The 27,118-nt window shown below is 42.7% G+C and overlaps 1 protein-coding gene across 1 annotated transcript in view; it reads left to right on the top strand.

Annotated features, from left to right (window-relative positions):
* The window catches only part of ELOVL6 (ELOVL fatty acid elongase 6), a 79,280-nt gene that overhangs the window by 26,462 nt on the left and 25,700 nt on the right, over nt 1–27,118 (top strand). Inside the window, exon 2 of the mRNA XM_036382110.2 lies at nt 23,352–23,483. Coding sequence (XP_036238003.1) covers nt 23,352–23,483 — 132 coding nt within the window. The remainder of the gene's footprint in view (nt 1–23,351; nt 23,484–27,118) is intronic.

Raw genomic sequence — 27,118 nt, forward strand, 5'->3', positions numbered from 1 at the left:
TTGTAGGAGTAAAATATGCAGTTAGGTCAGCAGAGACTAGCTAAGCCTTGTAAAGCTGCTTATGTTGTATTAGAGAACCTGTAAAGTAAGGGGAGGCTCATTATTTCTTATTCAAAGTTATTTCAGGAATGTCACTGTGAAGTGCAGAAGATCCCACTTCAGAAGAATCCCAAATATTTGGAAAAAAAAAGAAATTATCATTGCAAACAATAAAAAGATCTGTCAGTAGTACAACAGTTCCATACCTTGCTGTTTGAGGAAAAGTATAAATACAGAATAAAGTGCCCCATTTCTAGAGAATCAAAGCTTTGTGTTCAAGCAGTGCTGTTAAAAGTGCACATTCTTCCTGTCAAGTCTCTGAATTCAGACAGATTTGGTTTTGATACATTGAAGTAATTCTTCTGTTGCCTTTGCCTTGTAATATCAATATGTTTTGGAAGCTGCCATCCAATCTGTTTAGAATAACTATTTAAAATCAATAAACAAATAATTTGATTGTGGCTGTAGTTAAGATGACTGATGGTGTGGCTTCCTAGAGTAAAGCTGTAGCCACTCACCAAGACACTCTAGTGTGTCGAAGGTTCTTTTGGTTGGAGCCTTTTTTAGTGTGGAGGGTTTTGTCTAAGAAGGTTGTCTGTGCAAGGACTGTGTTTATGCAAGGACTGCAGGGGTGACTTCATAACCCAGCTGGAGACGAGCAAGTGAAAGCACAGAGCAGCTGGGTTATTACTGAAGGGTGCATGTGTAATTTAGGGAAAGCCATGTTTGTTTATGTGGTGTCAGATTTGGAGGATTCTTAACTAATTGAAGAATTATTTGTTTGAATCTTAACACATGGCATTCATTACTCTGCTGCAGTATTTGTGTGAAATCTGGAAATGGTGGGAAAAGAGTGCCTGTATGTGGGTTAGTACTATGGAGTTATGGCTACACCATGTAATGTGAAAGTTTTCCTTTGAAATGTGCATGAAGTCAGGTGCTCAGTCTTGGATATCTACTGTGTCTCAAGGTTTTCAAAGTGACTAATGGTTATAATTCTCCCCAAGAGTTTCCTAGTCAGAAACACCTTATGAGAGTCTGCAAAAGGTACTGAGCAGCTCTGCTCTGAAAGCCAGACTGGCCGCCAAGATCTTGGCCACAAGCATTTACAGTCACTGTTCCCTGCAACATCTAAGACAACACTGCTCAAAAAGTTGTTCTTGGGTCTTTCATGTACTGCCAATTGCTGAGGCTCAGTCATATATATGTAAGTGTAAATATATGACAATTTCTCAGTTAGATCAGTGACTGGTTTTTACCCAAGCTGCAATCCTTTTTCTTTAAAAAAAAAGGTGAGCTAGAATTACTATCCTATATGACATGACTAAATGCTAAGTATTGATCCATTATTTTTTAAAAATTCATGAAATAACAACACCCTGCAAGCATTTAATTTATCCTGCATCTGCACCCATGAACATCGGAAGGCTATAGCCTGTAACTACATTTGAAAGAGTGCTCTTATCACATTGTCAAATCCACAGAGGACTGGGTCCCACTCAGCAGTTTTAATTTCATTTTTCATGGCCAAAACAATGGTGAGGGTTTATGAGATCTCCACCAGTAATCTCTTGCAGAAAATAATCCAGTCCAAATAAAACTGTTCTTAGGAGACTAAAGAAGGGGAAAGCTGAGGTAAGCTAGGGAATTGCATTAAGTGCATACATTGCCTATTTTGTCAAAATCAGTGCTGGAGGAGGATGCTTGTTCAGGATTCATTGCATGTCTGTTGTGACTCCATGTAAAAGCAAGAGTTAGATGGCAAGGTGAAGGAACATGGTGCTGGAGGTATCATCCTGTTAGTGAGACACGTAACCCTGGTCCAGCCCATGTACAGTCACAAGAGAAGGGTTGCCAGCTTGAGTGCTCAGAATTTCTGTTTGAGTAATTATGGCGTGCCTCCCTGTCCTAAAGCTCCCCATGAAAATGTAATAAGTCCTAGTTCATTTAAGTCCTTGAGCAAATAATTATGTTGCTTGTCCATGTCACATTTTACTGTCTGTGAAGAGGTAGCAATATCTTTTAAGGCTTGCACTGGAATGCTGTCAGGGTGAATTTATTAATTTTGCTATGTACTTATGTATGGGCTGAATTGTATCAGTACCAAACAGAGGACTATAAATTTTTAAAGGGATGGACACAGTATGTGTTTGCTACTGCTGAAAGCTGTATGTGTATTTTGGTTTGCTGGGCTGTCAAGAGGGCACAATATACCAGGATTAACATGGGTCACATCCCTAAATGCACTTCTGAACCTAATGAGTGACTAGCTAAACCTTAGATGCAGTATGATCTTTTATGAGTTTAGTATTTATTTATTTTTCCTGTTCTCTTTACAAGTGTGCTAAAAGCAAACAATCTATGGCAGTGAGTCACAGAGGCTAATGGTGTTTTGCACAGAAAATCCACAAGCTTTTTCAACTCCAATTATTTCTCTTTCACCTTCATTAAATTCATTGCTGGTGAAGGATGCTGGGTGAACAATCCTAATGTCTGAAATGTTCTGACCACAGCTGTGTAAAAGCAGCAGTGACCTTCCTCAGCTTTGTGTTTCTGCTGAGAGGAAAGGCTGTTTCTTGCTAAGCACGGGCTTAATGCTACCAGCTCGACTCGTGCAGATTATCAAATAGTCTTCAGGTAGTAATGACCTTTGGTCATGGTGGACATGGGCCAGATCTAAACTAGCAAACTGTAAAAGGATCTATATCCCATTACCAAGCCACTATCTGGTCTTACTCATTAACATTTTAGTGGCAAAAGTTCAAATGAGTTATTTCATTAATAGTCATGAAACTAATTACATTGAAGTGCATCTGTCAGTGGTAAAGACAGCTGACTTCTATGCATCTGAATAAATTCAGTCTGTGGTAGGAAATGTTATTCTGCTTCTAAATGAGATAAATACATTGCAAATCATGAAGATGTATTAAAAAGGAGAATGTAGATGTGCCCTACATGTAGATGTGCTTGATGCTGCAGTTCCTAATGCTGTCAGTTAATGAAGTGAATAATCAGAAGTGTGCTTGAGTAGAGGCGGGGTCTTGGGCAATATTTTGTGCCTCATTTCCTCCTACAGACACCAAAAAGTCTGCAAGATAATAAGGGTTATGGAGCAGGAGTGTTGTCACTGACAACCCTCACATTTGGTAAAACCAAATGCATCCCAGTATCAAGACTAGTTTTGATATAGAGAGACCTGAGTATAATGAGAGTGAGTCAGGGAGGAGAGAGGAAAGGGAAGTCTTACATCTGTTCCTCCTAAGTTTTGCCATTGGACAGCATTTCTCCACAAAAGAGACTCAAAAGCACAGGTAAGACTGTGGCCAGGCCTATTTTTGCAACACAGTCTTCTGTCTGTAAAATGGCACTGGCCTGTTCTGGGGTGAAGTAAAAAAGCTTGTGAGAAGAATATGAGCAGTAATCAGATTACACAGGCATTTAAAGTAGATGAACCACCTTATGTAGTAATTATGGCCAGAAGTCAGCTGCATCTACCAACAGTCCACTGTTAGGAAAAGTACTGTATGTGGGGAGTTGTTATTGTGAATCTGTCCATACTAACATGTCTTTATGTGTCTCATAATGCTGTGGCATTTTGCACAGGTTTGAGAAACTAGCAGAAAGATACAGCTTTCCCTCTTGGCTCTATTGTCTCTGATTTTTGTGTTGTAAGCAGGCTCCAGCAAACTGTTGTGTACCAGGACATTACAGGAGGTGGGGGTCTCCAAAGTTTTAAGATGATACAGACATAGAAAATATAATTACATATTTATTTTACTTCTGGATAACTAAATTGAGATACTTCAAGTGACCTACAGTAAAGTTCATGACGTGGCACTTTGATATGTAACATACATGCTGCATCCAGTAAGATGTTGTAAACCAAAGATGAAACTCAGTTACTTCTGCTCCTGGTAAGTTCTGGTTTTATTTCTGTTCTTCAGACCTACTCCAGAGAAACCTCCACTAAGGTAGATGTACAGTGGAATTATACAATGCAGATTCACAATGCAGACAACCTGGCACCAATGCAAATTACAGTCTCGTAGCAATGCCACAAATGTTAGTGAAATGAACTTTAGTGGACACAGCTAGGTTGTACAGGCCAAAGATTAATAGAAAAAGTGAAACTGGGTTTTTTCTTTAGTGGAGTGCAACTTGCACCTGCTTTATATGGAATGTTCTTCAGCAGCCTGGGAACTTCCAGCTTTTCTTGGGAAGAAGCTAAGCTGTAGTGGGACCAGGGATGATGCCACCTGTATGCAATGAGTGGGAGTCTTGCAAGGAAGCAGGAAGGCAAGCCTGCATTGATGTCTATCCCCTTCTGACTCCCAGCTAATGCCTGTTGTAAGGATGTGGAGGCTGTAAATGGCTTGGACTGACTCCTGTGGTTGACCAACAGCAGGAGCATGGCCAGATGCGTAGTTCCGGCCTTGAGATACCTTTGTTTAATTCACTCTTGAAAGCCAGGCCGCGTGAATTTTTTAGATGAGAAATAGTTTTTGAATTGTTTCTTTTTCACTTACTAAGCAATATAGATATAATCAACACACCCATGCAGGGAGTGGTAATCTTGCCAATCCAGTCAGGAAAAGGCAGAATAAAACACTTCAGAGGTACTGCAAGAAACCTCAGGGAAGGGGAATAGGGTTCAACACACTTCTGCCTGTGAATAAGTCACACAGAAAGAGAGATCACTGGAAGCTGCTAAGTCCCTTAGGAAAGTTTGATTAACCAAGAAAAAGCATTGGATAGGGACTTGGGGGACTAAGAAATAAAATAAGTTTGTAAAGCTGTTGAGTTTTGCTGTCTGACTTAGGGATGTCAATAAACAGGGTCCACCAATTAATATGCAACTTCTTCAAAGCGCTCTGAAATTTTAAGGAATTTCTCATTGATGCCCCTAAGCTTGCACCAGACCTAAGTGTTTCTTTGGCAGTCAGACAGAGGTGAAATCTTTTCTGGCTTCTGTACAGTTTCACCACATTTTTTGGCAGTGTTTGGCATCCTCTGTCTGTTATTTCCCACTGGGCCTGTGCAGATAAAAAGGGCAGGAAACAAATATGTTTGTTCTTTGACAGGCAGTAGAGCAGCTTTGCCTGCAGCATTTATGTTTGGCTTGGAGTTGCTGAGTTGTGTTTCTCAGATATAGAAATAGGTGCTTTCTGCCAGCTTATGCCTTAAGCAAGGGTTGTTCCCTACCATCTCTTCCCAGTAAGTTGCACTAACTTAGAAGTGTGTCCAAGGAAGGGCAGTGAAGCTAGTGATGGGTCTAGAGGGTAAAGTCCCATGAGGAGCTGGGGTGTGTAGCCTGGAGAAAAGGAAATGCAGGAGTGACCTTATCACACTCTACAGCTATGTGAAAGGAGGTTGAAGTGAGTTGTGGGGTGGTCTTTTTTCACAGAGCGATTTATGTTGGAAGGGACCCCTGGACATCATCTAGTCCAGCCTCCCTGTTCAAGCAGGGTCCCTTAGCACATGTTATTCAGTTATGTCCAGATGGCTTTTAGTATCTCCAGAGAAGAGACTCCAGAACCTCTCCGGAGGTTCAACCTGTTCCAGTGCTAAGTCACCCTCATAGTAAGGAAATTCTTTCTCAGATGGAACTTCCTTTCTTCCAATTCCTGCCCATTGCCTCTCATCCTGCTGCTTGGCACCGCCAGGAGGAGTCTGGCTCTATCCTCTTTGCATCCTTCCCAAGTAACAAGTGATGGGACAAGAGGAAATGACCTCAAGTTGTACCAGAAGAGGTTTCGGTTGGATATTAGGGAAAATGTCTTCACAGGAAGTGTTGACAGGCACTGGAGCAAGCTGCCTGCGGAGTAGTTGAGTCACTGTCTTTGGTGGACTTAAAAGTCATGTAGATGTCACACTTAGGGACATGGTTTAGAGGAGAACTTGGCAGTGCTAAGGTTCTATGATTCTATTTTTTCTTGGTACATGCATGGCTACAGCTAGAGAATTATGTGGAAAAGCACATTTAGCACTGGGAGCAAACACCAGCTTGGTGTTCCTTTGTCCACCCTTACAGGTTGATCAGTGCAGGTCTCTCTACATCACCTCAGCTGCCACCTGGGCTGACTGGAACTGAAGTGAGAGAGTGACTCATTTAATTCCCTGTCAGCCCTTTTGGCATTGGCTGCCACCATGGCTGAGCTGCCAAGTGCTGTCAGTGCAGTGCCATGCCGTCCTTAAGGAGAAACTACAAAAGACTTGTCAATGTCTGTTGGTAAAAACTTCTAAGACTTACCAAGTCTTGAGCTCAGATAAATGTTGTTATCACTAAGAGCCAGGCTCCCTTTCTCTCTCCTTTCTGCACAAACAGTGTAGGGCCAAACCCTGAAACCACTGATCCAAACCAAACCAGACAAAAACGTGCTCTTACTACAAGTGACATATTTGCTAGGAATGGGCTGGCAAATAGTTTTCTGTTTAGTTCTCAGGAACACTGTTGTCAGCCCAGTCAATGCTGCACTGATGCAGCAAAGCATTTTGGTGAAACAAATAGAAGGAGGAATCTGTGCAGGGGTACTGCTCAGTAAGCTTTTTTGAGTAAGGGGTTTAAACATTTGGCTCTGAGTTGCCTTCTAAATGGAGTCCTTTAAACTGTTTGTGTAGCTGCAGGGATCTGGAGTGTTGAGCAAAGCTGGGCTTGGCTTCGGGAGGTGTGGGAGCCTGTTCACTGGTGAATTGTAGTTCTTCACTGTTCTGGTGTGCTGGAGGCGAGCACACGGGGAAGGGAAGCACAGGCCAGTAAAAGACCATATTTCTGCTATGAGTCAGCCCCAAAGGAATCCTAATTTTAATTTATTCGTTTTAGGTTGAGCTACCATATTATCAGTGCAGCCAAAACCCCTGGGTCTGCAGAGCACTGCGCTGGAGGCAGACTTGATACCATGACAGGGACCATTTTGGGATCCTTGCTGATCCCACTGCCACTGCAGCCACTCCAGCTCATCTCAAGGTGCACAGTAATGAGATTTTCTCAAGCCTCATCCCAGGACCTGGTCTCTGTGTCTGAGTGGTTTAGACAGCACTTGTCTTCAGGGGCCCTGGAGATAGAGACCATCCTTTGTAACCGGTCTACAAGGATGCAGAAGATGATGTAGCAGATAGGCTGGCAGTCACTATGTGGCTGTGCAAGACCAGATCTTTTTGTCTCTTAATGCTTGCAAACTTACTTTTCCTTTCCTTCTTTCCTTCTCTAGATTTGCCTTCCTTGCTGATAGCTCTGCAGCTCTCCTGGGTATGCGGTTTGTAGGAAGTTTTCTGCCCAGAGGAGGGCTGTATATAATTTTTATGCTGCTGTACTGTGCAGGAGTCTCAGTCAGAGTTTCACTGTGTACATCTTGCTCAACAAGTCCCAGCCTTGCAGCCTGGGGGATTTGTGTTGGCAAAGTGCAAGTGCTGGAAGGCAAAGGAGAAGCTTTTGCAAATTAAAGGTGCTAGGCTTGCATGCTTCTGTTTGCAGAATGACTCTGTTGTAGGGTAGAGGTGAGACTTGTCTGCCACCTTTGTGCGTCACACCCAGCTGTACCCAGCAGCGCTGAGCTTTTCCTCTCTTGGGTCTGTTTTCCCAGTGATCACTTTCAGCACAGTCATGCAGGAGGTGATTGGGTGCAGGCAGGAGTGCCCAAGCCCAGTTTAATTTTGTAAGGAACCTGAAGGGTCATGCAGCCCATCACCTAGTCTTTAATTATTTTTCTCCCCAAACTTGCCAAGCCCCATCTTTGAAGCAGGCAAACATTTTTGCACTTGGAAAGCAGAGTCTCCCAGAGTTTGGATGTCCTAATGCCTGAGAGTCATCTTCCTGCCTACACTTAGTGGTGGCTGGCGTCTGTGGGTTTGTTCTGCTGCCAGGAAAACTGAAGTGATTATGTACCTTCCTCACCTTCCCTCTTGCATGAGAGCAAACTCAACCTGCCAGGGTTTTTTAATAGAAGTTAGTCAGGGAAGAGTTGTGTGAGCCTATGTAAGGCATCTAAAGATACTTAAAAAAATAATTAAAGCATGTGTGGTTAGTGCAGGCTGAGGAGCAAGATTATCCTTTAGACCTTGTCAAATCAGCCATCTACTTTGTCTGTTGTGATAGATTTGCCTAGCCCTCATGCTAGAAACTGTTTCTCGCTGTTATTTTGTTAGTATTTATCACTATGCAGAAATCCTCAATCATTTAAGATGCTCGCTTGTTCCTCCTCTTCCTCCCAAACCAAAGAAGGCTGAAAAGTAAGACTGTACTTAAGCAGAAGCAGCAAAACCTTTTCCTATATTAAAAATGGAAACGTATTACAAAAAGCAGCTGCATTGTTTGTTTGTTTTTTCTTTTAATGCACAGAAGCATGTTTCCTTTTCATTTGTTAAAAGAAAATTCACCAAGGAGAGTCTTGTTAAACAAGTCTGGCATTGAACAGGGAAAGAAAGCAAAGAAAAGGACCTGCCTTCACTCTGTAGCTGCTTGATCCAACTCACAGCCATGACCTGAATTTAGTTTCCTTCCAGCTTTTTGTTTCCACATTTTTCCTCCAGTTTTTTTTGGTCCAGTATTGACAGCTCCAGGAAGGATGACAGAGCCCTATATTTTGTCCCCAGGCACCACATGGAAACGCTGATTTAGAAATTTAATCGTCAGGTGTGGACTTATTTCATGCGACACACACTTGCTGCCCAGGGAGCCATGGGAGCAGTGATGCATGCCCATTGCTGGCAGGCAGCTGCAGGGACTTTAATTTCCCAGCCTTCTCACTGCCTCTCTGATTTCCTCTTCCTCAGACCCATCAGAGATAAATATTTCCCCAGCCCATTTTACCTCTCTGTAAAATGTTTAATTTGGGGGAAGCTGAGATTTTTTTTTTTCCAGGCAGACTAAGAGGCAGTGGGTGTGAGAGAATTTGGGATGAGCTCCCTTGCAGGTTACTGACCATGGAAACATCTCATGAAAAGCTTTTGACTAGTGAAAGGAAAGAACTGCAGCTCTAGGTCTAAAATTCTGCCTCCAGAGACACCATTCAGAAGGCTCATAAAGTTTGCTGGAAAACCAACTAAATAGTGGAGAAGCCTTCCTTTTGTGAAGGACCCCTAGTCCAGGTGGGTTTGTGGAGCTTTGGATGCAGAGAGTTTTCCAGGAGTGCTCACTCTATCCAAAGTGCATTAGCATATAAGAATCAGCCATTCAGGGACATCAAGACATTATTCTGTTACTTTCCAGTTATATTAGCTGCAGGATGATTAGGTTTTGTACCAGGATTTTCACATTTTCATTTTGGCTGCAGGATGTATGCCAGAAGGGTGCTTTATGTCCACTCCTATAGTTTAAACAACTGTATGGTTTAAAGTGCTTCAGTGTACAATGGTGAGGAAGAGAAGCAGCTGCTTGAGAATGTTTTTGCACTGTTGCTCTTTTGGATCAGTGCAGTCACTAAATTCACATAGACACATTACCAGCTTTTTCTTGGTCTCAAGGAGCTCCTAAACCATTGCTTATTAACACATCCTGTCATCAATACGTTTTAGAAGGTCTAATGGAATTAATTCATGAGCCTTCTCAGAAAGCCATCAGCCTAGCACAGCCTGTGAGCACCAAACTTAGGCAAGTTGTTTGAATACAGTTTTACTCAAAGTTTGTGGTCTTTTTGTGAATGCAAATTTAGCATTTTTAGGGGTTAAGTTTCTATTACATGGAGCCACATTCTCAACTAGTTACCTCTTTTGTGAGTAAATCCATTTTCTTTAATATTATTTTAAGAGGCTCATTTAGCATGTTACCAGTAGTAGTATTATCAGTAGTATTTAATTTTTATCTGTGGTGCTGGTGTTATTTAACTGGAGTGAGTGAGGAGTAGAAGTGGGATTTGTTCTTCACACCAACCAAGCAAACAAGCACATGTGAGATATGAATAAAGTGTGTTATAGTGCTATAGGAAATTTGGTTTATATCAGCACATTGTTTAAATACCAAGATAGAAGAACAAGGAAGCACAGTCTGATTTAAGTGGTAAGGACTGGTACAGTTGTGACTAAAGTCTAGTTATGTCCATCATCTGGTTTGTAGCCATGCTAATAGCCTTGTTATATTTAGAGCAAAAGCTACCGGGGTGGGGCAGGATGGGTGCAGTGGCAACTGTAACACAGATCCAGCATTTTCCAGAAACGTGGATGAGAAGTTCAAAGCAGTGTTTATGAGAATTCAGTTCCCAAAAGAACAAACTTCTGCAACTAGAGGCTTGATATATTTTTGAACAAGTCACCAGAGTCCTATGAGATTGCTAAATGTCTAAGGCGGGGAGTTGCTGATTGTTTTTGCTGATAGGCAGGTGCAATGACTAAAACATAAACTGTAGGCTGAATTAAAAAAATTGCAATGAATCACAAACTAACTGTGCTTTTGCTTTGCCCAACCTGTTTTACCAATGGGACTGAAACTGCTAAACCAAAACTTTGAGCATGAATGTTGTTCCTTCTTGGCAAAAGAGAGAGGACTCAATTGTTTTTCTTCAGAGGTTTCTCTCTGTCACTTATCCCTCTGTACTTGCTGTCACCTTGGTGATTCAGACTAGTGGGAAGGACCAGAATGAAGGGCTGCACTGGACATGTCCATGTGAGCTGGTGCACCCTGCACTGTGCTGACCATGGGGACGCAGCAGCCTGGAGACCCAAAGAAGCGAAGCAGAGCTTGAGCCTGAGACCATTGCTGCTGGCTGTCAGTGCAGGTACAGGCTGACTGCAACACAGCAGAACCACAGCCAGGATGCAGGCAAACACAGGGGCATGTGTCTGTGTTGGTGGTCACTTGGTGGTGGTGCAGGTCCAGGTCTCTCAAATGTTTTTTAGTGAGCTGGAGTCCCAATGATCTGGAGAAATTGGATAAAGTAGAAAATCTCTTGCAATGGGGCAGAAGGGGAATCACTGGCATAGCTCCCTAAAATGTGAGTAAACTCTTTCCCCTTGGTGCTTCAATTCCAAGACTATCTGCCTTTTGGAAAACAGGCTGGAGTGAAGTGTCAGTCCAGATGCAGAGTAATTGTGGAAGTCTCTAATATGCATTTATAGCATGCTTACACTCATAAATCTCAAAGCAAACTACAGCAACAGAAGAAGCAAAACCAAAAGCAGTAAACATTAGCAAGCTGCCATTTGCTAGGGTATCATGGAAGTGGAAAAGCTTGTTGAATGCACAGCTGTGCAACTTTTTCTCCAGGCAGTTATGTTAGCTGGGTGGCAAATGTGCAGTTGCGTTGATCATTACCAACCTCAGAGATAGCATTTACCTTCCCAAGGAGAGGCTCATAAAAGCAGGCTACTGTTAATGTGTACTTAATGCCCAGAAACTGGAGTGCCCCACCCCTGGAGAGTGTGGTAGGTGCTTGGATCATGCAGGTTTAGCAAGAAAGCATCAAATATTTCCTAGTTGCATGTGTGGGTTTTGTGATGGGGCCACCCAGTGCCTGGGTGTTGATTTTGTTCAGATGGTGGGCTCTGGTGGAAGAGTTGTAAAGCACTGGAGCACCTCAGGGCATCCCCTGAGAAAACACTGTCTTTGGAAAGATCACCTTCTTCCCCCTCCCTTGCCCACCAAATCCTGCATGCAGGGGTCAAGGGACTCTTGTATTCTGTTTGCAAAGGGAATAGAGCATCCTTGAATGAGATACTGATGCAAATGGATTCATGTGTCATCTAATCATAGAATGAGAGAAACAGTGGGCAGATACAGGAGGCAGATTTACTGCTGACTTTACAACAGCCCCACGAAAGAAAAGTGTTAAGCATAGGTGATGAGAGTGGAGAGTATTCTACTATGGTAGCTGTGTGATACAGAAATTAATGTAGGACTAGCCTGGCTTTTGGCTGGAATAGATTTTTTTTAACCTCTTTATAGGCCACCCATAAGTTAGTAAACCTGCCATGGAGAGAAATTTGAGCAAAATCCACAAGTTACAGTTGTGTACAATCCAATGAAGAAAAGAACAGCAAATGGAATATATTAGGAGATGTAAAACAAATTTTGCTTGTGTGACGTTTGAGAACAAACCAAGGTCAGGTAACTTAAATAAGTTCTTTACCTTCATGGGAGGCTGCTTCCTGTTTGAAAAGAATCTGAAGCAGGATCACTGATGTGTTAACAGCTCTCCTATTCATTTGCAATGATCTGGTTCTGCTTTTTGTCCCTTAGTGATTTCAGCCATTGAATTCGGACTGCTGATATATGTGAATTGTTTAAAAATTTATTCATATTTATGCCCTTGCTTGCTCCATTTGTCTGCCTGTCCAGAAGAGCCAGATGTCAATCATTGCTCTCTCCTCATAATGCTCCTTTTCCTTCTCTAGGGTCAGCCACTTCCACCCTAGTCCAGATTCATCACCTTGTTTGTGATTTCTTTCCTTTTGGCATCTGCTCTCTTTTAACAGGTCCCCTCTGAGCAAGATTCAGCACAGACTATGACAGGCAACTCCCTTTGTATATGTAACACTTTCATGTTACACTTCCTAATCCTTCAGTAACCTGGTCTTCTTATGCTGCCATGGAAAGTGAAATACGGCTAAGCAGTTTAGTATCCCATCTCATTAGGTGAGGGGGTGGCTGAGGGCAGAATGCAGTCAGTCACAGCGTCGCGGCTGGAAGCAAAAAGCGACTCAGACTCTTTAGTTTGGGACAGCCAGTGGGTCCTGCCACCTGTTGAGAGAGACAGAGGGGCGTGTGCCAAGCCTGACGCTGCAGGCAGAGGTGGGAAGGCAGAACAACTGTCACAACCATATTGCTGACAGGATGGAGATAAGCTACATTAATGCCTTGTACTTTGTACTGCTTTGTGCACTCCTGCTGGTTTATGCCGATTGTTTTGGACTTGTTCAGGACTGCAAGTGGGATGTCTGCAGGAAATGGCTAAAAAACAGCCAGGCTGTGATATTTAGTTGAGGAACAGGTGTTGGTGATTGTACAGTGTACAGCTCTTGCTACATTCCTTTGTCCCACTTTTTCCACAACAGGTATAGGAATGTCATCCTGCTTCTTAAATTTTGTCCACCTCAGATCCTGAAAATTCTGACAGTAATTAGAAAATTTCTTCCACTAGTTTATTGCTTGCAGTATTTCTCATGGTGTTTTATATACTCCACAAAGACTTATTAGTTGGATTCAGGCCAGTTTGCCTCTACCTTTGCATTTGAAAAGGTATGCTTTAAAGATACTGCCTTGACTGAATCCAAGTAAAACAATTCTGGATTTAATGGAGAAGCTATAGGTCACGATCAATCATATGGGAATTGTGGCAGGTTGAAAGTACCTGGAAATTTATTAGCAGATTATTCTGGGTATTGAAGCCTCCACTGGGAATGAAAAGCAAGAAACTCTTAAGTAAGTAGTAGTGAGGTTTAGTTCATGAAAATGCCATTTGGTAATGGCAATATAATCAGATAATGCTGCCTTCCCTGCCAGTGGACACATTGGACAAGTGGCAAAGCATTGTGCTGGAAGGAGGTAGCAGCATGTAAACCTGCCTCCTAGCTACTCCAAACTGCTTTCTATTGCAAGTTTTGAGCTCTGCTGAAACACCTTTCTATTTGTTCTGACCCAATTCCCAGTTGATTGAGAAGCAGGATGGCTGTTGGGCAAAGCTCTTTGTTTCTGAGAGGTAATTGAAAAGATTATGAAAAGATTGCCCCATTTTTTTCTGGATTTTGTCGGTTTCCAGGTGGTCAAGAGTTAGGTCTGGCTTCACTGCAGCATGTCCATTAGCATCCTTTATCACTTGCTCTCTCACCCATAGACAAAGGTCACATGTCCTTGAATTCTATTAGATTTACATCAAGCAGTCCTTGACATCATGCATCAAAAAGTACTGTGGGTGCCAGTCAGAGCAGGCAGTTGTTCTCAAGATGACCTGATTTTTCTTCAGTAGGCGATGCTGGAAGATATCTTTTATTTGCTTCTCCACCAAAATGTCCTTTTTTATGAGTTCCATTTGCTGCCTTCTCTTCCACAGGTTGCCTGGACATTCAGAAAGTTTGAAAGCAAGGCATTTTATTCCACAGTTCCATTACTGCAATGTCACTGGTACCACTATCCCCTTCTAATCAAAGCTAGGCCACCAAATGATATTGCTGGCTTGCTCTCATCCATGTGTATGGCTTTAGGTCTTTTGGTGGTGAAGAAGAGTGGAGTAAGTGTATATCTGACATGGTTTAGGGTATGTGCCAGTTTAGAACTCCCACTAAAACCCATACCTCCTCTAACTCGCTCCCCTCCTGGCCACTCCCCTGCTGCAGAGGAGAATTGGAGGCACGACAGGTTGAGATAAGAACAATTTACTGGAAAGAGCAATGAGAAGAGAAAACAAACAGTAGCAGTAGCTACTAATGACAGAGGGTACAGGAAAGGAAGGATTCACACACAAAACCCCCAGCAGCCAACAGGACTGGACAGCTCCCCCTGCCATGCTCACTTGACCAAAAAGAATGCCTTCTTCCCAGAAGAGACTCCCTTACCTCCAACCTCAGCAGTGACATGTGGTGGTACAGAATAACCTCTGGGTCCCAGCCATGCCCCCTCCTGACTACTGCAAAATTAACCCTGTCCTGGCCAGACCCAGGACAGCATTCTAAATTATTATGCTTTTCTGGCATCCCCTTAGTTTGGTTTCCTCTAGGATAATTTAATGTTTTCTAGCACTGAAAAAGTTATATGGTGATGCTTTTTATAAGGTGATCAACAAGCTCTGCCTGTGAAGTCTTAATTGTGTATTACTTTTTGCTATCCTGTTTCTGCCATTGCTCTCTGCTCTATGGGAAAATCATGCGTGACTCCTTTGGCCGAGAATGCTCTCAGGGAAATCAGAACAGTTTTATTTGTTTGTGTTTTGCAATCCACTGACAGTTGTAGCAACATCATTTTCTGAGGCTGTGTTGCAGAAGGCTGGAAGGGAGAAATGTCTGCTGGAATGTCTTTTAGGGCGGATAGATAGAAAAATAACACACTTGCTGCTTGCAACCCCTCCATTTTCCATGCTTCATCTTAAATGACTGCTTTTATTTTTACTTAAATATTTTTGGGATCCAACAAACACTTTCCCATAATAGTTACAAATTGCCTTTGCAGTGGTAGAGAGACATGAACTTGCCATTGTGGTGCTGAGGCTTTCTGCAGGTGCACAGGCAAAGGCATCTTCAGTAAAGTATTCTTATTGATCTGTTGGTTGAGTTGTGTTTTGTTCTGTTTAATAAACAAATATCTATTTGCTAAACAGTTTAAAAAAGCAGCACCTGTCTATATAAATAACATTTTGAGTTTCTTCAGGGATCTTCTTGGATTTGAAGGATTTACATTGACGTACTCCTTTAACTGTAAAATTATGAAATGTCATAACCACTGATTAATTTGATCAGATAAAGCAGATCAAATGAGTAAGGCAGTTTGAAATCTAGTTATTTTCAGCTATGTCTGTATGACATACCTCTATTAGCATCTTCATTAACTGCTTTCAGGTGAGAAGGTAGGAACAAAAGAATGATTTCAACTGGGAAGGATGTAGGTTAGTAGTCCCGAAGTTCACTTGCAGTTGTGTTTACTAGCTCCAGGTTTTTATGGTGGAGGCCAGAGGTTTACATTTACATTGATGAAATTAAAAGTGAAAGAACTGTAGCTTTTCATCAGAGCTGCGGTGCCTATGACCTACATTAGCTTCTCTGCTTTCTGCCATCTCTCCACCAACTGCCTGAAAGTCACAGCAATGCCTGGAAATATCAAGTGGAATTGGGACACCCTGACTTGTCACCTGTTATAACCAAAAATCTTTGTCTTAAGAACTATGTATGTTGTCAGAGTGATATCAATGGATTTAGCAGAGGCTCCCAGTCAGGGAGTTTCTCTGACTACACTGAGCTTCTGTAAAGGCTCTTAACAGGGACAGGGATGGTCATCATTTTTCCAGTAGGATCCTGTGGGGCTAGATTCAAGTCTTGGCACTGGCCCTGTAAATCTTGGAGGGGGTTGTGCAAAAATGGTTTTTACCTATGATCAGTGTCAGTAACAGTGGGGTCAGATGCCATCCCTGGGATGTGGCCCATCCTTGGGATGTGTGGCGGCACTGAGGATGGGGTGGTGCAGGCTATGACTTGGGCTGAACCGTGTCACTTGGGATGCCAACTGGGTAGGAGGGTATGGTGTGGCTCACCCCAGTCACCCAACCCACTGGGCTGCAGCTTCCACTGTTGTCTGTGCCAGGTGAAAACTTCAGGGGTGGCTGTTGTCATGGCACACTCGCCTGCCAGCTCCATTGGGTGGGTCCCCATTCACAGCTTAAGTGGAGGAAGTCCGGGGCAGAGCCAGAGATGAAGCTGATTTTCCTTCAGTGATAATTTCGGCAACTTTGTTTCAAAACCCAAAGTTTTGGAACTTGTTTTGGGGTCTTTTTCTGTAGTGCTTTCTATTTGAGAGGTTCTTTTCTCTCGTGACATGGCTTATATTTGGGATTGTAACTTTTTTACAGATTTATGGTTTGTTCCATCAAGCCTGTATGAGACTTATAAAGAACAGGGGACTATGCTTCAGAGCTGAGTTTGCCCTTTCTACCTGAAAAAATCCCCAAATTGTTCCTGAATTTTAACTTTGTTTTCCCACCCTTATGCTTTTCTTATATTTTCCCACTCACAGAGAAAACAACAAAAGTTTGCTGCTTTCTTTGTCCCTAGCTGCGCACATTTGAAGTGTGTGGCTAATACTCTCTAACACCTATGTTTTACAAACATGAGTATTACAAATTACTGGCAAACATTTCAACAAAACAGATGCAACCATCAGGGAGGTGCAGGACATGAGCCACCTTCCCCCATGCCCCCACACTTCCGTGCCCTTGTTTCTCCTCTCTGTAATTTTAGGGCTGTTGGCTGCCCTGCCAAGGCAGGAGTGGTTTCCTGCCCCTGGGTCAGACTGAATGCAGTGTGGGCAGAGGCTCAGGTGGGCACAGCCTCTTGCTCCCCTGGGACAGTGTTGTATTGCTCCAAATAGTTTAGCTCTTGCAAATTGGCTGGTGGTGAACTGGGGCTATCTCCACTGGAGCAGAGCAGGCTATGAGCTGGTGATACACCACAAAAAAATAGTTGCTCTGCTCTTCAGAGGTTGCTGCCCCTGCAGTTCTCACCTTTGGCACGCTGACCTGGGCAGTGGGGACCTGGGCTTCAGGCTGCCCCTCAGCTCAGCCACTGTCACTCATAGAGCCAGACTGCATACACAAGTCTTCCTCATCTTCCATCCTTTTCAGCAATGTTGTGCTTGGGACAGGTCCCACAGCAGTCCTCCTGTCAGCTTCCCAGCTCCACGTTTCTTTCCTTTGTGTGGGTTAAGGGGTCGGGACAGTGACACAACTGCATCTGGCAGTAATGACAGAATTGGGTGATGGGAGCAGCACCCCAGAGAGAAGGCACATGTGGGGGAATAACAGTCCCTGGCCATGTGTGTTCCCAGGGCCCTGACTCCTCTTCCCTTGCTCTCAGACAGGAGAGAGGTGCCTGGAGAGTTGCTCCAGCCGTGGGGGAAGCACAGACTTGCACATCCAGCAGTACCTGTCACGAGGAGGCTGAATGGCCTTTGAGACACAGCCTTTAGGAATGAAGGGATCAGATGATTGGTATGAGATACGTCTGTGGTTGCTCTCTGATAGCTTTTTACGTCAGAGACCATCATCAGTGAATCACCTACGTGTCTGTGTGACTGCCATCATTGCTGTGCTAAATATAAATGTCAAAGGGTATTGAGCTGCAGGAATAAATCAGACTCTGTTGGCATGTGGGTATCAGACAGGTCTTCCTCTTCTGTGTGTCCTTCTCTCTCTATTATGAAGGCTGCTCTCGTCAATGGGAAGCAGCTGCAGGAACTCAAATCTAAGCCAGGAGTACAGGTTATATTTTCATACACAGATCCACACATTGGATCTCTTCTTGCTGGCTCTGTCAAAATTGTATCAGTGAAGAGAGAGAGAAAGGTTTGCTTTAACAGTATTTTTGAGGTAGAAACACTGAGAGACTGAGAAGCATTTTCACACCCTTTTTTATACAGAATGTGTGATTTTTAAATAAGCACCAGAGAGAAAGTAACTTTGCCAAGGCTACCAGCCCTGCTGCCTGATCTGTGGACATGGGTATGTTGTGTGATTCACATGGGTTCAGGTTAAAGCACTTGAGCTAGACTCTCAAGTTAGCAGTTTCAATTATAAACACAAATTATTGTTGTTATTTTCTGTTGAAAGCTGGGAGAAAGCAGTAGGAAAATTCCCTTATATTTCATATAGCCAGACATTATTTTCTTTTTTTTTTTTTCAGTAAATCTGGTTGGGTTTTTTTTACATCAATAAAATGGTGATGAAGAAGGCCAAGAGAAAAATGTCAGGAACCTGAAACTGCTTGTTTACTTTCAAGCAACACTCTGCTCTGGCAACTGCAGTGGGGTTTTTTTAACCTGTTGTGCTCCTTTTACAACAGATGAAGTGGTAGTGAATTTAAAAATGAGCCTTGAATGTGCAAAGTAAATACATCTTGATTTAAAAAACCTTTAAAAATCCTATGGAATGTAGAAAGAGGGGGCTAACACCACTCTACTACTCCTTTACTGAAGGCTGTTATGCAGATAATCTTGTATTGCACGATAAAAGAGAGTTTAACAATCTGTGATAAGGTTGTCTTTTGGGCATTTCTGTAAGGACTTTCCTTAATGATTAAGGAAAATCCTGTGGAAATAGTCAATTTTATAGCACACACACATACACACACACACATATATATATCTGTTTCAGTTTACTCATTAACATCAGAGAACTCTACAATAATGAGTCAGGCTGCTATTTTCAGGGGGGGAAAATGGCAACAGTGCATCTGGGCTTGAAACCACCTCCTTCAGCAGTAGTGCAATATTCAGGGCTATTTCACTTTGCATCACAGACAGGGGGATGTCTCATGCTGCTGCACATGAGGCTCACCCTCAGGCTTTGGCCCCTAATTTTAGAATACTGTGGTAACGTTGTATCTTACATTTTCAGCATTTTATAAATAAGTGCTTCTGTGGAAATTAGGATTTCTTAATCCTTAGCCATTTGTTTACAACTGCTTTCCTCTTTGGATTATTTGCTGCCCCTTCCCAGAGCTGTGTTTTCCTGTCTGAGGCTTGGGTGGCTGATCTCTTCTTGTCACTCCTTGGTGCCTTGAGTGGGCATTCCTGCGTGGGTCTCCTTGGCTGGAAATGAGGAGAAGCTTTGTTTCTGTCTTTCTCTATCATTCTCAGTTTCTGCCTCCCTCTTCTCAGCTGTACTTTTCCTCTTTCCTGTCTCTGTTCCTCTGCCTCAGGCATGCCCATGGATGCGGGAAGGATCCTTCCAGGGGCTCCAACACAGAAAGAACTTCAAGCCTCCTTGCCTTCCATGCTGTCCCATCTTTATGTCCATCTCATGGCTGCCAGCTCCCATCATTTGCTGCCATGCTTACTGTTCATCCTTTCTCTTCTCTTTCTCACATCACATGTCCCAGCTTCTTCCTCTCCCTTTGCCTCATGACACAGCCATCTCTCTGCTACTGTCCTGGAAGATCTGTCCTACATCTTTAGCCCATAGCCCCTCTTGCCTCCCTCTCTTGTGGTAAGCCCAAATATAGCTGTTAATATGTTCTTCAGAAACCTATCAAGGGGGAAAGAGCTGGCAACTTTTGTCAGAGGAGCATGGAGTTGTATTCAGTACAGATAGTACTTAGTCCCTGAAGCCTGAAAATGTAGGAAGGTGGGAGACAACTGTGAGAAACAGAAATGCCAGAAAAATGTGGAGGATTTGGCAGCCCTGTCTTTATGTCTACTGTGTTATCCTGCAGAACAGAATTGAAGACAAACATATGAATGTGCTAACATTTAAGTTATTGATGCAAGTCTGTTACCGAATTACTTTGAGGAATTTTATTTTTTTTAGTTTCAAGGTTAATTTTTTTTGGTCATTATTCTGCTCTGTTTAGTTTCTCTTCAGGTAACAGTTTTGAAAAGGTACATTACAGAACAACTCCAAACCGCTGTCTTTCAAAATGCTTGTTCAATATTGCTCTTCTTTGGCTAAAATCATACCAGACCTAATTGAATTCTGTCAGATTGCCATTGCTTGATGTCACTAGCCCAGCACCAGACTGTAGTGTGAACCTTTGGGAAAATCCATCATAAAAACACTAGTAGGAAACTGGTTAATACCAGTCTAATGGAGTTTATCAGATTATCTTAAGAGTACATACCTCTGCAACCCCTTTGTAACTCTGTCACCTGGACTGCCCAGTTCTTTTAACCATTGTTAGGCTGAAAAAAGGGGAAAATTCCAAGTCCTTTGAGTGCAAAAAGTAGCAGAGATCAAAACAGTGGATGATTTCAAGATCAGCCTAATCATTATTCAGTATTGTGCTTACCTCTGATGGGAGATAATACTACTGTGTCCCTCCTTGTCTGAAACTGCTTACAGATGCTCTCTGCAGTTCACATCATGTGTGCAGTCAAATCTTGCCATGTCTGCCTCTGCTGATACAAAGCTGCCACTGCTGATACAAAGCTGCATACTCTGGGAGTACCATTTACCATCATTGTAAATAATGCTGTACTCATTACAAAGCTCTAAAGTGACCTAAAATTTATCTATTCTAATTACTGTAACATAACTATTGACATCAATAAATTGATTGAACTCACAAAAGATAGTTTCAGTAATAAGAAGCAAAATGAAATGTTACTTGATGTAAATATATAGATTATCTGGCTCAGGAAGAAGTGAAGACAGACAGGACATAGACCTGAACTGCTAACTCATTCAGACAGCTTTCCTTGTCTTGAACTGGAACTGAAGTTGAATCATTACTTTGAAGTCTCGGCTGTGTTTGATCTAGAACTGAACTGTTTCCAACTTGCCTTTTGCAAAGTGTCTCTAGCTACTGCTCTTGAATCCTGACATCATCCTGTGCCAGCCTGCATGGCCTGTGCTGTGCTGGCAGCTGCATGGCAGCACTGCATGGCAGTCTTTTCCCCTGCACTACTTGGGGTGTCATCCTGCTCTGCTCTCAGTTGCTTTGGAGATCAGTGCGAGACAGACCTCACCCATGCCCAGGGTGGCATTGAGCTGGGCTTCACACTGCTGCTGGAAAGGCTGCAGAGGGAAGGAGTTGGGAATGCAATCCAGACTCACACTAAGAGCCTGCTTCTATCTTTCAACCCATAAATCTTCTGTAAACAGTTAGGTGGTTCAGTACAAGCAAGCTTGAGGTGGTTCATCATTACCCAGACTGGCTAACAAATATTTACTGATCTCCAGCCAAGTTAAAGTGCAGTCATGCTTTCAAATTGGTGATTCTGTCCCTTCCCTGACCAGTGAAGTAAAAATAAATGGGTTTTTTTCTGTATTATATGAATAAGGGCCAACACTTTGTCATTTTCAAACCCTGGTCATGATAACCATTGCCCTAGCAATTAGACCATCTCAATGCACAAGGTGAGAGGCTGCTGGCTCCTGGGTCTTCCTGGGGCTTTTGCCAGCATGGATGCTAAAGCTCACCCAGTGGATTACAGGCACTGGGTCCTCCCCTTCTCAGAGCATCAGGTGTATCTTCATGCAGTTACCTGCATTTTACAACACAGAGCTATAAATATATCAGTAGAAACAGAGTTTCTCAGTGGGCAGAAAATGGCATGCTGCAGAATGCTTATTGATGTGCATCTGACTCTCTTGAGTTAGTTTTTACTTTGCTTTCAAACTTATATAAAATTCAATTCATTTATTTTGATTGAAGGTTGCATTGAAGGTTCCAGTCAGATGTGCTACAGCTTTCTTAGTTTTTCTGAACCTTCCAGGAAGACCCTTGGCCATCGAGAGTCTCATGATCCATTACCAGTGCCTTGAAGGAGGCACAGGCACATGCTGTGCTATGCCACACTGCTTGGCCCTCAGGACCATGCTGTGCTGGGCAGATTCTTTGCCACAGGGTAACCTCAGCTGGCCAGTCACAATGGAAGAGCCCAGAGGTGGCATCTACTTGGTACCAGTAGTGACACCATGGCACATACTTGTTTTTCTCTTGAGGTGAAGCAACATACTGTCATTTGAACATCCAGTTGAAAATCCTGTGAAAAGTCTGAAGACCTCAGTATGGGTGAGCCTCTCTCCCAGTAGGAAGCCTGGGCAGTATGCCATGCCCTGATCATAGGCCTGTCTGCCACTGCTACCCTCCAGTGTCAGAAAGAACTAAAGGTCTTGTAGCCTGCTGCTGTCTTTTCAATCACATTAATGAAGTAGTTACCTTTCTTGAGAGTATTTGTCATTCTTTCTTGGTGTACAATGGGAGCCAGAAACTCCTGGTTCAAAACCATAGTCCATAGTTCCTATATTTGTGAATATAATGATAAATTATGTAGGGAAAATTCTATTTTTGAATAGATGCCCTTCCAGTTAGGCCACCATTAATGGTGTACATTATTAAGCCTTAGTCAGTATAATGTTGTGCTGTGTGGGAAGGAATCCCAGGCTTAGTCTATTTTAGACCTCTAATGGTTGATTTAAAATGAGTTATAGTAGCAGAGTTCAAATATTTGGTGATTATTGCTGAGCTGGACTACTACCAGGCAGTTTTAAAAATAAAATTCGCAATTTGAAGAGTATAATTGAAGTTCCTTTAGAGAGCTCTGCTTGACCTTTCAGCAAATGCCCTGGATTTCCTGAACCAGCAGTCACAGGCAGGGCGATGCCACAGGGCAGTGCCAACCAGCATGGTCCTGCTGCTTGATGGGGCTGTTGACCTCTCCTTGCTGATCCTCTGCTTCTTGTGAGGCTCATCATGGTGGGTTGCAGGGCTGATGATCTTTAAGTGTCTTTTTAGGGGAAACAGTGGGAAACTAAATTGCCACATAGGGAGGATCTTCCAGGAAACAAAAATTTGTATGAAAAAGATAAATGAGGCACAGAATGTGATCAGCTGGTTCAAGTTCCAGCCATGTTTTGCTTGCAGAAGGGTGTCTGGGCTCTGCCACATCTATTCTGTTCCTCACAGAAGTTCAGTCTTCTGAAACTGGTAAAGAATGCGAGCCAAATTTGTCTGTCCTTTTCCAGAAGTTCCCCAGGGTCAGTTTTGCCTGCACCCAGCCCTTAGTGTGTGCAGGCATGTAGTTTCATACAGAAATTATAAGCTCAGCTAGGATGCAGAAATGTCTCTGAACGAGTTTCCTTTCAAGGAAGCATACAAGCCCTTAGCCATGATGTCCATACGTGACTCTGCTGTGTATCTAATATTAATTAAACATTTGACAAGTGTTTTTTGGTTTTGTTTTGCAGGAAGAAATCATTCCTGTTTTCAGCTCTGTACGCTGCTTTTATATTTGGTGGTCGGCACCTAATGAACAAACGAGCAAAGTTTGAGCTGAGGAAGCCGCTAGTGCTCTGGTCTTTGAGCCTCGCCGTCTTCAGGTAGGCACTTCCTCACACCACCTGCCTTTGACACCAGGCCCTGAAGAGTTTTGGGCTTCTTCACCTCCAGCAGCACTGCTAATGCAACAACAGGCTCACACAGAAGTGGCATTTCTTTGCTTCTGCTATTCAGGGTTGTTTCCTGATCCACTCCTTAACATTGAAATTATCCCCTTTGACTTAGCAGGTCATAGAGTGTTTGAAGAGGGGAGAAATCAATAACAAAGGTGAAAACACGGGAGGACATGAGAAAAAGCACTTACCATTGCAGTACATTTACCATGCAAGCTACAAATGGCAATAAACACATGAAGATGTTAGTCTTGTCTCAGGTGCTAGTAGTATTATGTTTATGTGGTGTGTATATGTGGAATATTTAGTCAGGACTCTGATCCCCATTACAGTGAGGTAAAACAAAAGTCACTGCTTTGATGACAGGTAAATTAGACCACTGTAACTGATATCAGGAGCTGACTTCTGGTTATTCCATGACAAATTGCTTGTGACTGTAGCAAAAAGGTGGCTCCACAGGGAAAGGCTGTTTCTTAGCGATGCACATCTCTTGGCTGTGTGTTGACTCCATATTTAGTATGGGGAGTGTCATGTTTGGATTGTTGGTAGTTGCTGAAGTCAAATTGGCCAATCTGAACTCCACTTTACATGCTTAATATGCTAATTTTTAATGATGCTGAAGATGAATGAATGAATGAATAAACAAATGGTAATAAAAATAGCCCTTACAAACACATGATTTTTGGTACAAATTACTAGTAACAGTACACAGATGACCTTAGGACTATCCTTCATTTCAGGGACTATGGGGACTGTAAGTTAGAGCTCACTGAACAACATACAGACCATCCACAAACCATTATCAAACGCTGCTACTTGTATCTTTCTAATTTCAATATAATACTTACTGATTAACATGTTTGCTTACTGACCAGGTGTGAATGGTGCATTGGTTTTCACAGGATGGGAATAGTTTTTGCTGAGAGACTCTACAGAGTAAAATAAAGCAGGAATGGGGAAGTTTGGATTTTTTCATGGCTTTTCCTTTTGTTCTCCAAAATTGTATCGCCTTGAAACTTTCCAAAACTCTGGAAGGGAAAACAAGTTGCATTTCTAATAGCTAGCGCATGCTAACAAAAGAACTTTAATTTGTCTTGGTTTTAATAGTTCATCAGCACATCAAAGAATATCTCAGAGCACACAAAACTTTTAGTGGTCTGGATAACTTTGAGAGCAAGTTCTAACACTGTGGAAATTTGTAATTTTCATTTGATTGCACTTGGTGCTGTATTTCTGGCTGTGTGTCTAACATCATTTTGCTTTAAGGTCCTGTAAGCAATTGTCATTGTTTGTTCCAGAAATGACTGAATCTCAGCAGCTGTTGAATTGGATCCTAGATGACATTTCGGTTTTGGATCAGTTTGTAAAGTTGTTTGTAGCCAGCAGGATCCCAATTCTGATAGCACTTTCTTAATAAATGTGGACAGTAGGAACTAGCACAAAGCATTTGTAGTTTCGTTAATTCTCAATCTGAGGCGGGGAAGCGTGATTTTGGAACTTTCCTTTGCATAAGATATCTAGGGAGAATTTAAAATCATATTATTTTGAGATGTGGCTGACATTCACAGTGTGGGATTTTGAAACAATTTCACTGGCTAATTTCCTCCCAAAATCTCAAGTAATCAATGCACTGATCAATGAATAGCATGAATTTACACTGCACTGCCTAGATGGACTTTGAAATCAACAGATTCATTACTTGCTGATTGGAGTTTCCCATCATAATCATTTGAAGTAGCTAAAAACTCATGGCCAGCATGAGCTGCTGAGTGATGCTGGGTGACATAAAACTGTGGACTTCATGTTTTGAAGCTTCAAGCTGCCAGGATGAATCTGCCACAGAGAGCACCTCAGGGCAGGTGCTCAAGGAGAGCTCTGCTTGTGCAGATGAGAAGCATTGGCCAGAAGGGCACAGTTGGGAGAGGGATTCACAACTCCACAGTCTGCTTCCTCTGTCAGCTCAAATAGCACCACTCAGGGACAAGGGTTCCCAAAGCCCTGCAGAACTCACCCTTTCCTCTGTGTGTTAGGAAGAGACAGCAGAGTGGAGGAGGTGTGTTAGATGTTTGGTCTGCACAGAAGCACTGTGCGTTTAACCTGCTGGATTTGCTATGGGCATCAGTTGATTATGAATATTATATGACTATGTTTTGCTCTTCTGAGGTGCTGAGTAGTGTGCAGAAGAGAGAAATAGGGAAAGGGGAAAACTGACCCCAAATGCTTGCAGTAAGACAGCAGGAAACCTTTGTAGCTTCCATAGCAACATGCAATCCCATACAAAAACCCTTGACTTCTTCCCTGGAAAACAGGAGAGGTGACAAAGAATTCATGAAGACATGAGACAAAGTGATAGAAGTGTTCACTAGATAGAAGTGTTCACTAGAACATCCATTACCTGGTGCTTCAGCACCAGTGTCCTTTCTGGGGCCATTTGTCACCACCTTACTGACTGTCTCAGCAAGCAGCACTTTAAGTGCTGTAAACTTGCCAAGTAACTTGGATTTGGTTTTTTTCTGGTTCCTGTTGTAACTAGGTGTTGTGTTTATATATGCTTGGTCTGAAAGGCATTCCAGCTTCCTCCAAAGGTTATTCAGGTACATTTAGAGGACTGGATACTTACTATGGATCCAGGAAAATGTTCCTTAATTTTCAAAATATTTCCTCTTTGGCTTTCAGTGATGCCAAAATGCTCTGACTTTTACAATACCTTGCAGAAATTCTAAGTAATGTATTTGTCTGCCATGAGTGGTTGTACAGAGGAAGAAAAACCTGCCTGGAGAGCCCTCAGTATTCTGCCTCAAGGTCAGTGTGAGGATTTTTTCTAGGCTCCTTGCTTATCTCCCTTTTAACACTCCTACTATTTTACCTGCTTCAAATGTCCTTGGAAATAGTAACACTTAGCAGAGGCTGAAAAGATGTGTTTTGGGCTTTAAAAGAAAAGGAAATTGCCTGCCAGGCAATCACATGGTCCTTCTTCAGAAGGTATCCTGTATGCCCTCACGCTTGCCAAGATCATTTAAATGTGGTAGCTCCTACAGTAGCAAACTCGCCACGCTTATAAATAAACAAAACAATTACACCACCCTGCTGAGCTTGCTGAGCATTCAGGAGCCTGGTCAAGAGGGAGTTTTGTGTCAACACTGGCAGCCAGCAGGATTTCTGAGAGAAAAAGCAGCTTTATTTCCCTTTGAAAGCATTGACTAATTTTGAACATTTTGTCACTGAAAACTTCAGTAGGAGCAATGACAGTAAATCTTGCTTTTCATTTGGAAACCACTGTGAAAACATCATCTCCTGAAATCTTTGGCTGAGAAATCATTTTGAGATACTGGGCTTGCTGGGCTGGTTTGGTCTTTTGGTCCCTAGCAGGTTTGTTGACTTGTTTCAGTCATTGAAGATTTGTTCTGTTTTGTTTTGGTTTGTTTTCTACACTTTATTAAGTGAGTTTACCCAGCCTGGTTATGTACTGAGGTCATTGGGGAGCAGAACCATGTTGCTCTGTGGTAACAGGAACCTGCTGTTAGGCAGCTACACAAAAGGTCCTTCTTCAGTCCCATAAGACC

Source organism: Molothrus ater, chromosome 4, assembly GCF_012460135.2.
Source record: "Molothrus ater isolate BHLD 08-10-18 breed brown headed cowbird chromosome 4, BPBGC_Mater_1.1, whole genome shotgun sequence".
Classification (NCBI taxonomy): domain Eukaryota; kingdom Metazoa; phylum Chordata; class Aves; order Passeriformes; family Icteridae; genus Molothrus; species Molothrus ater.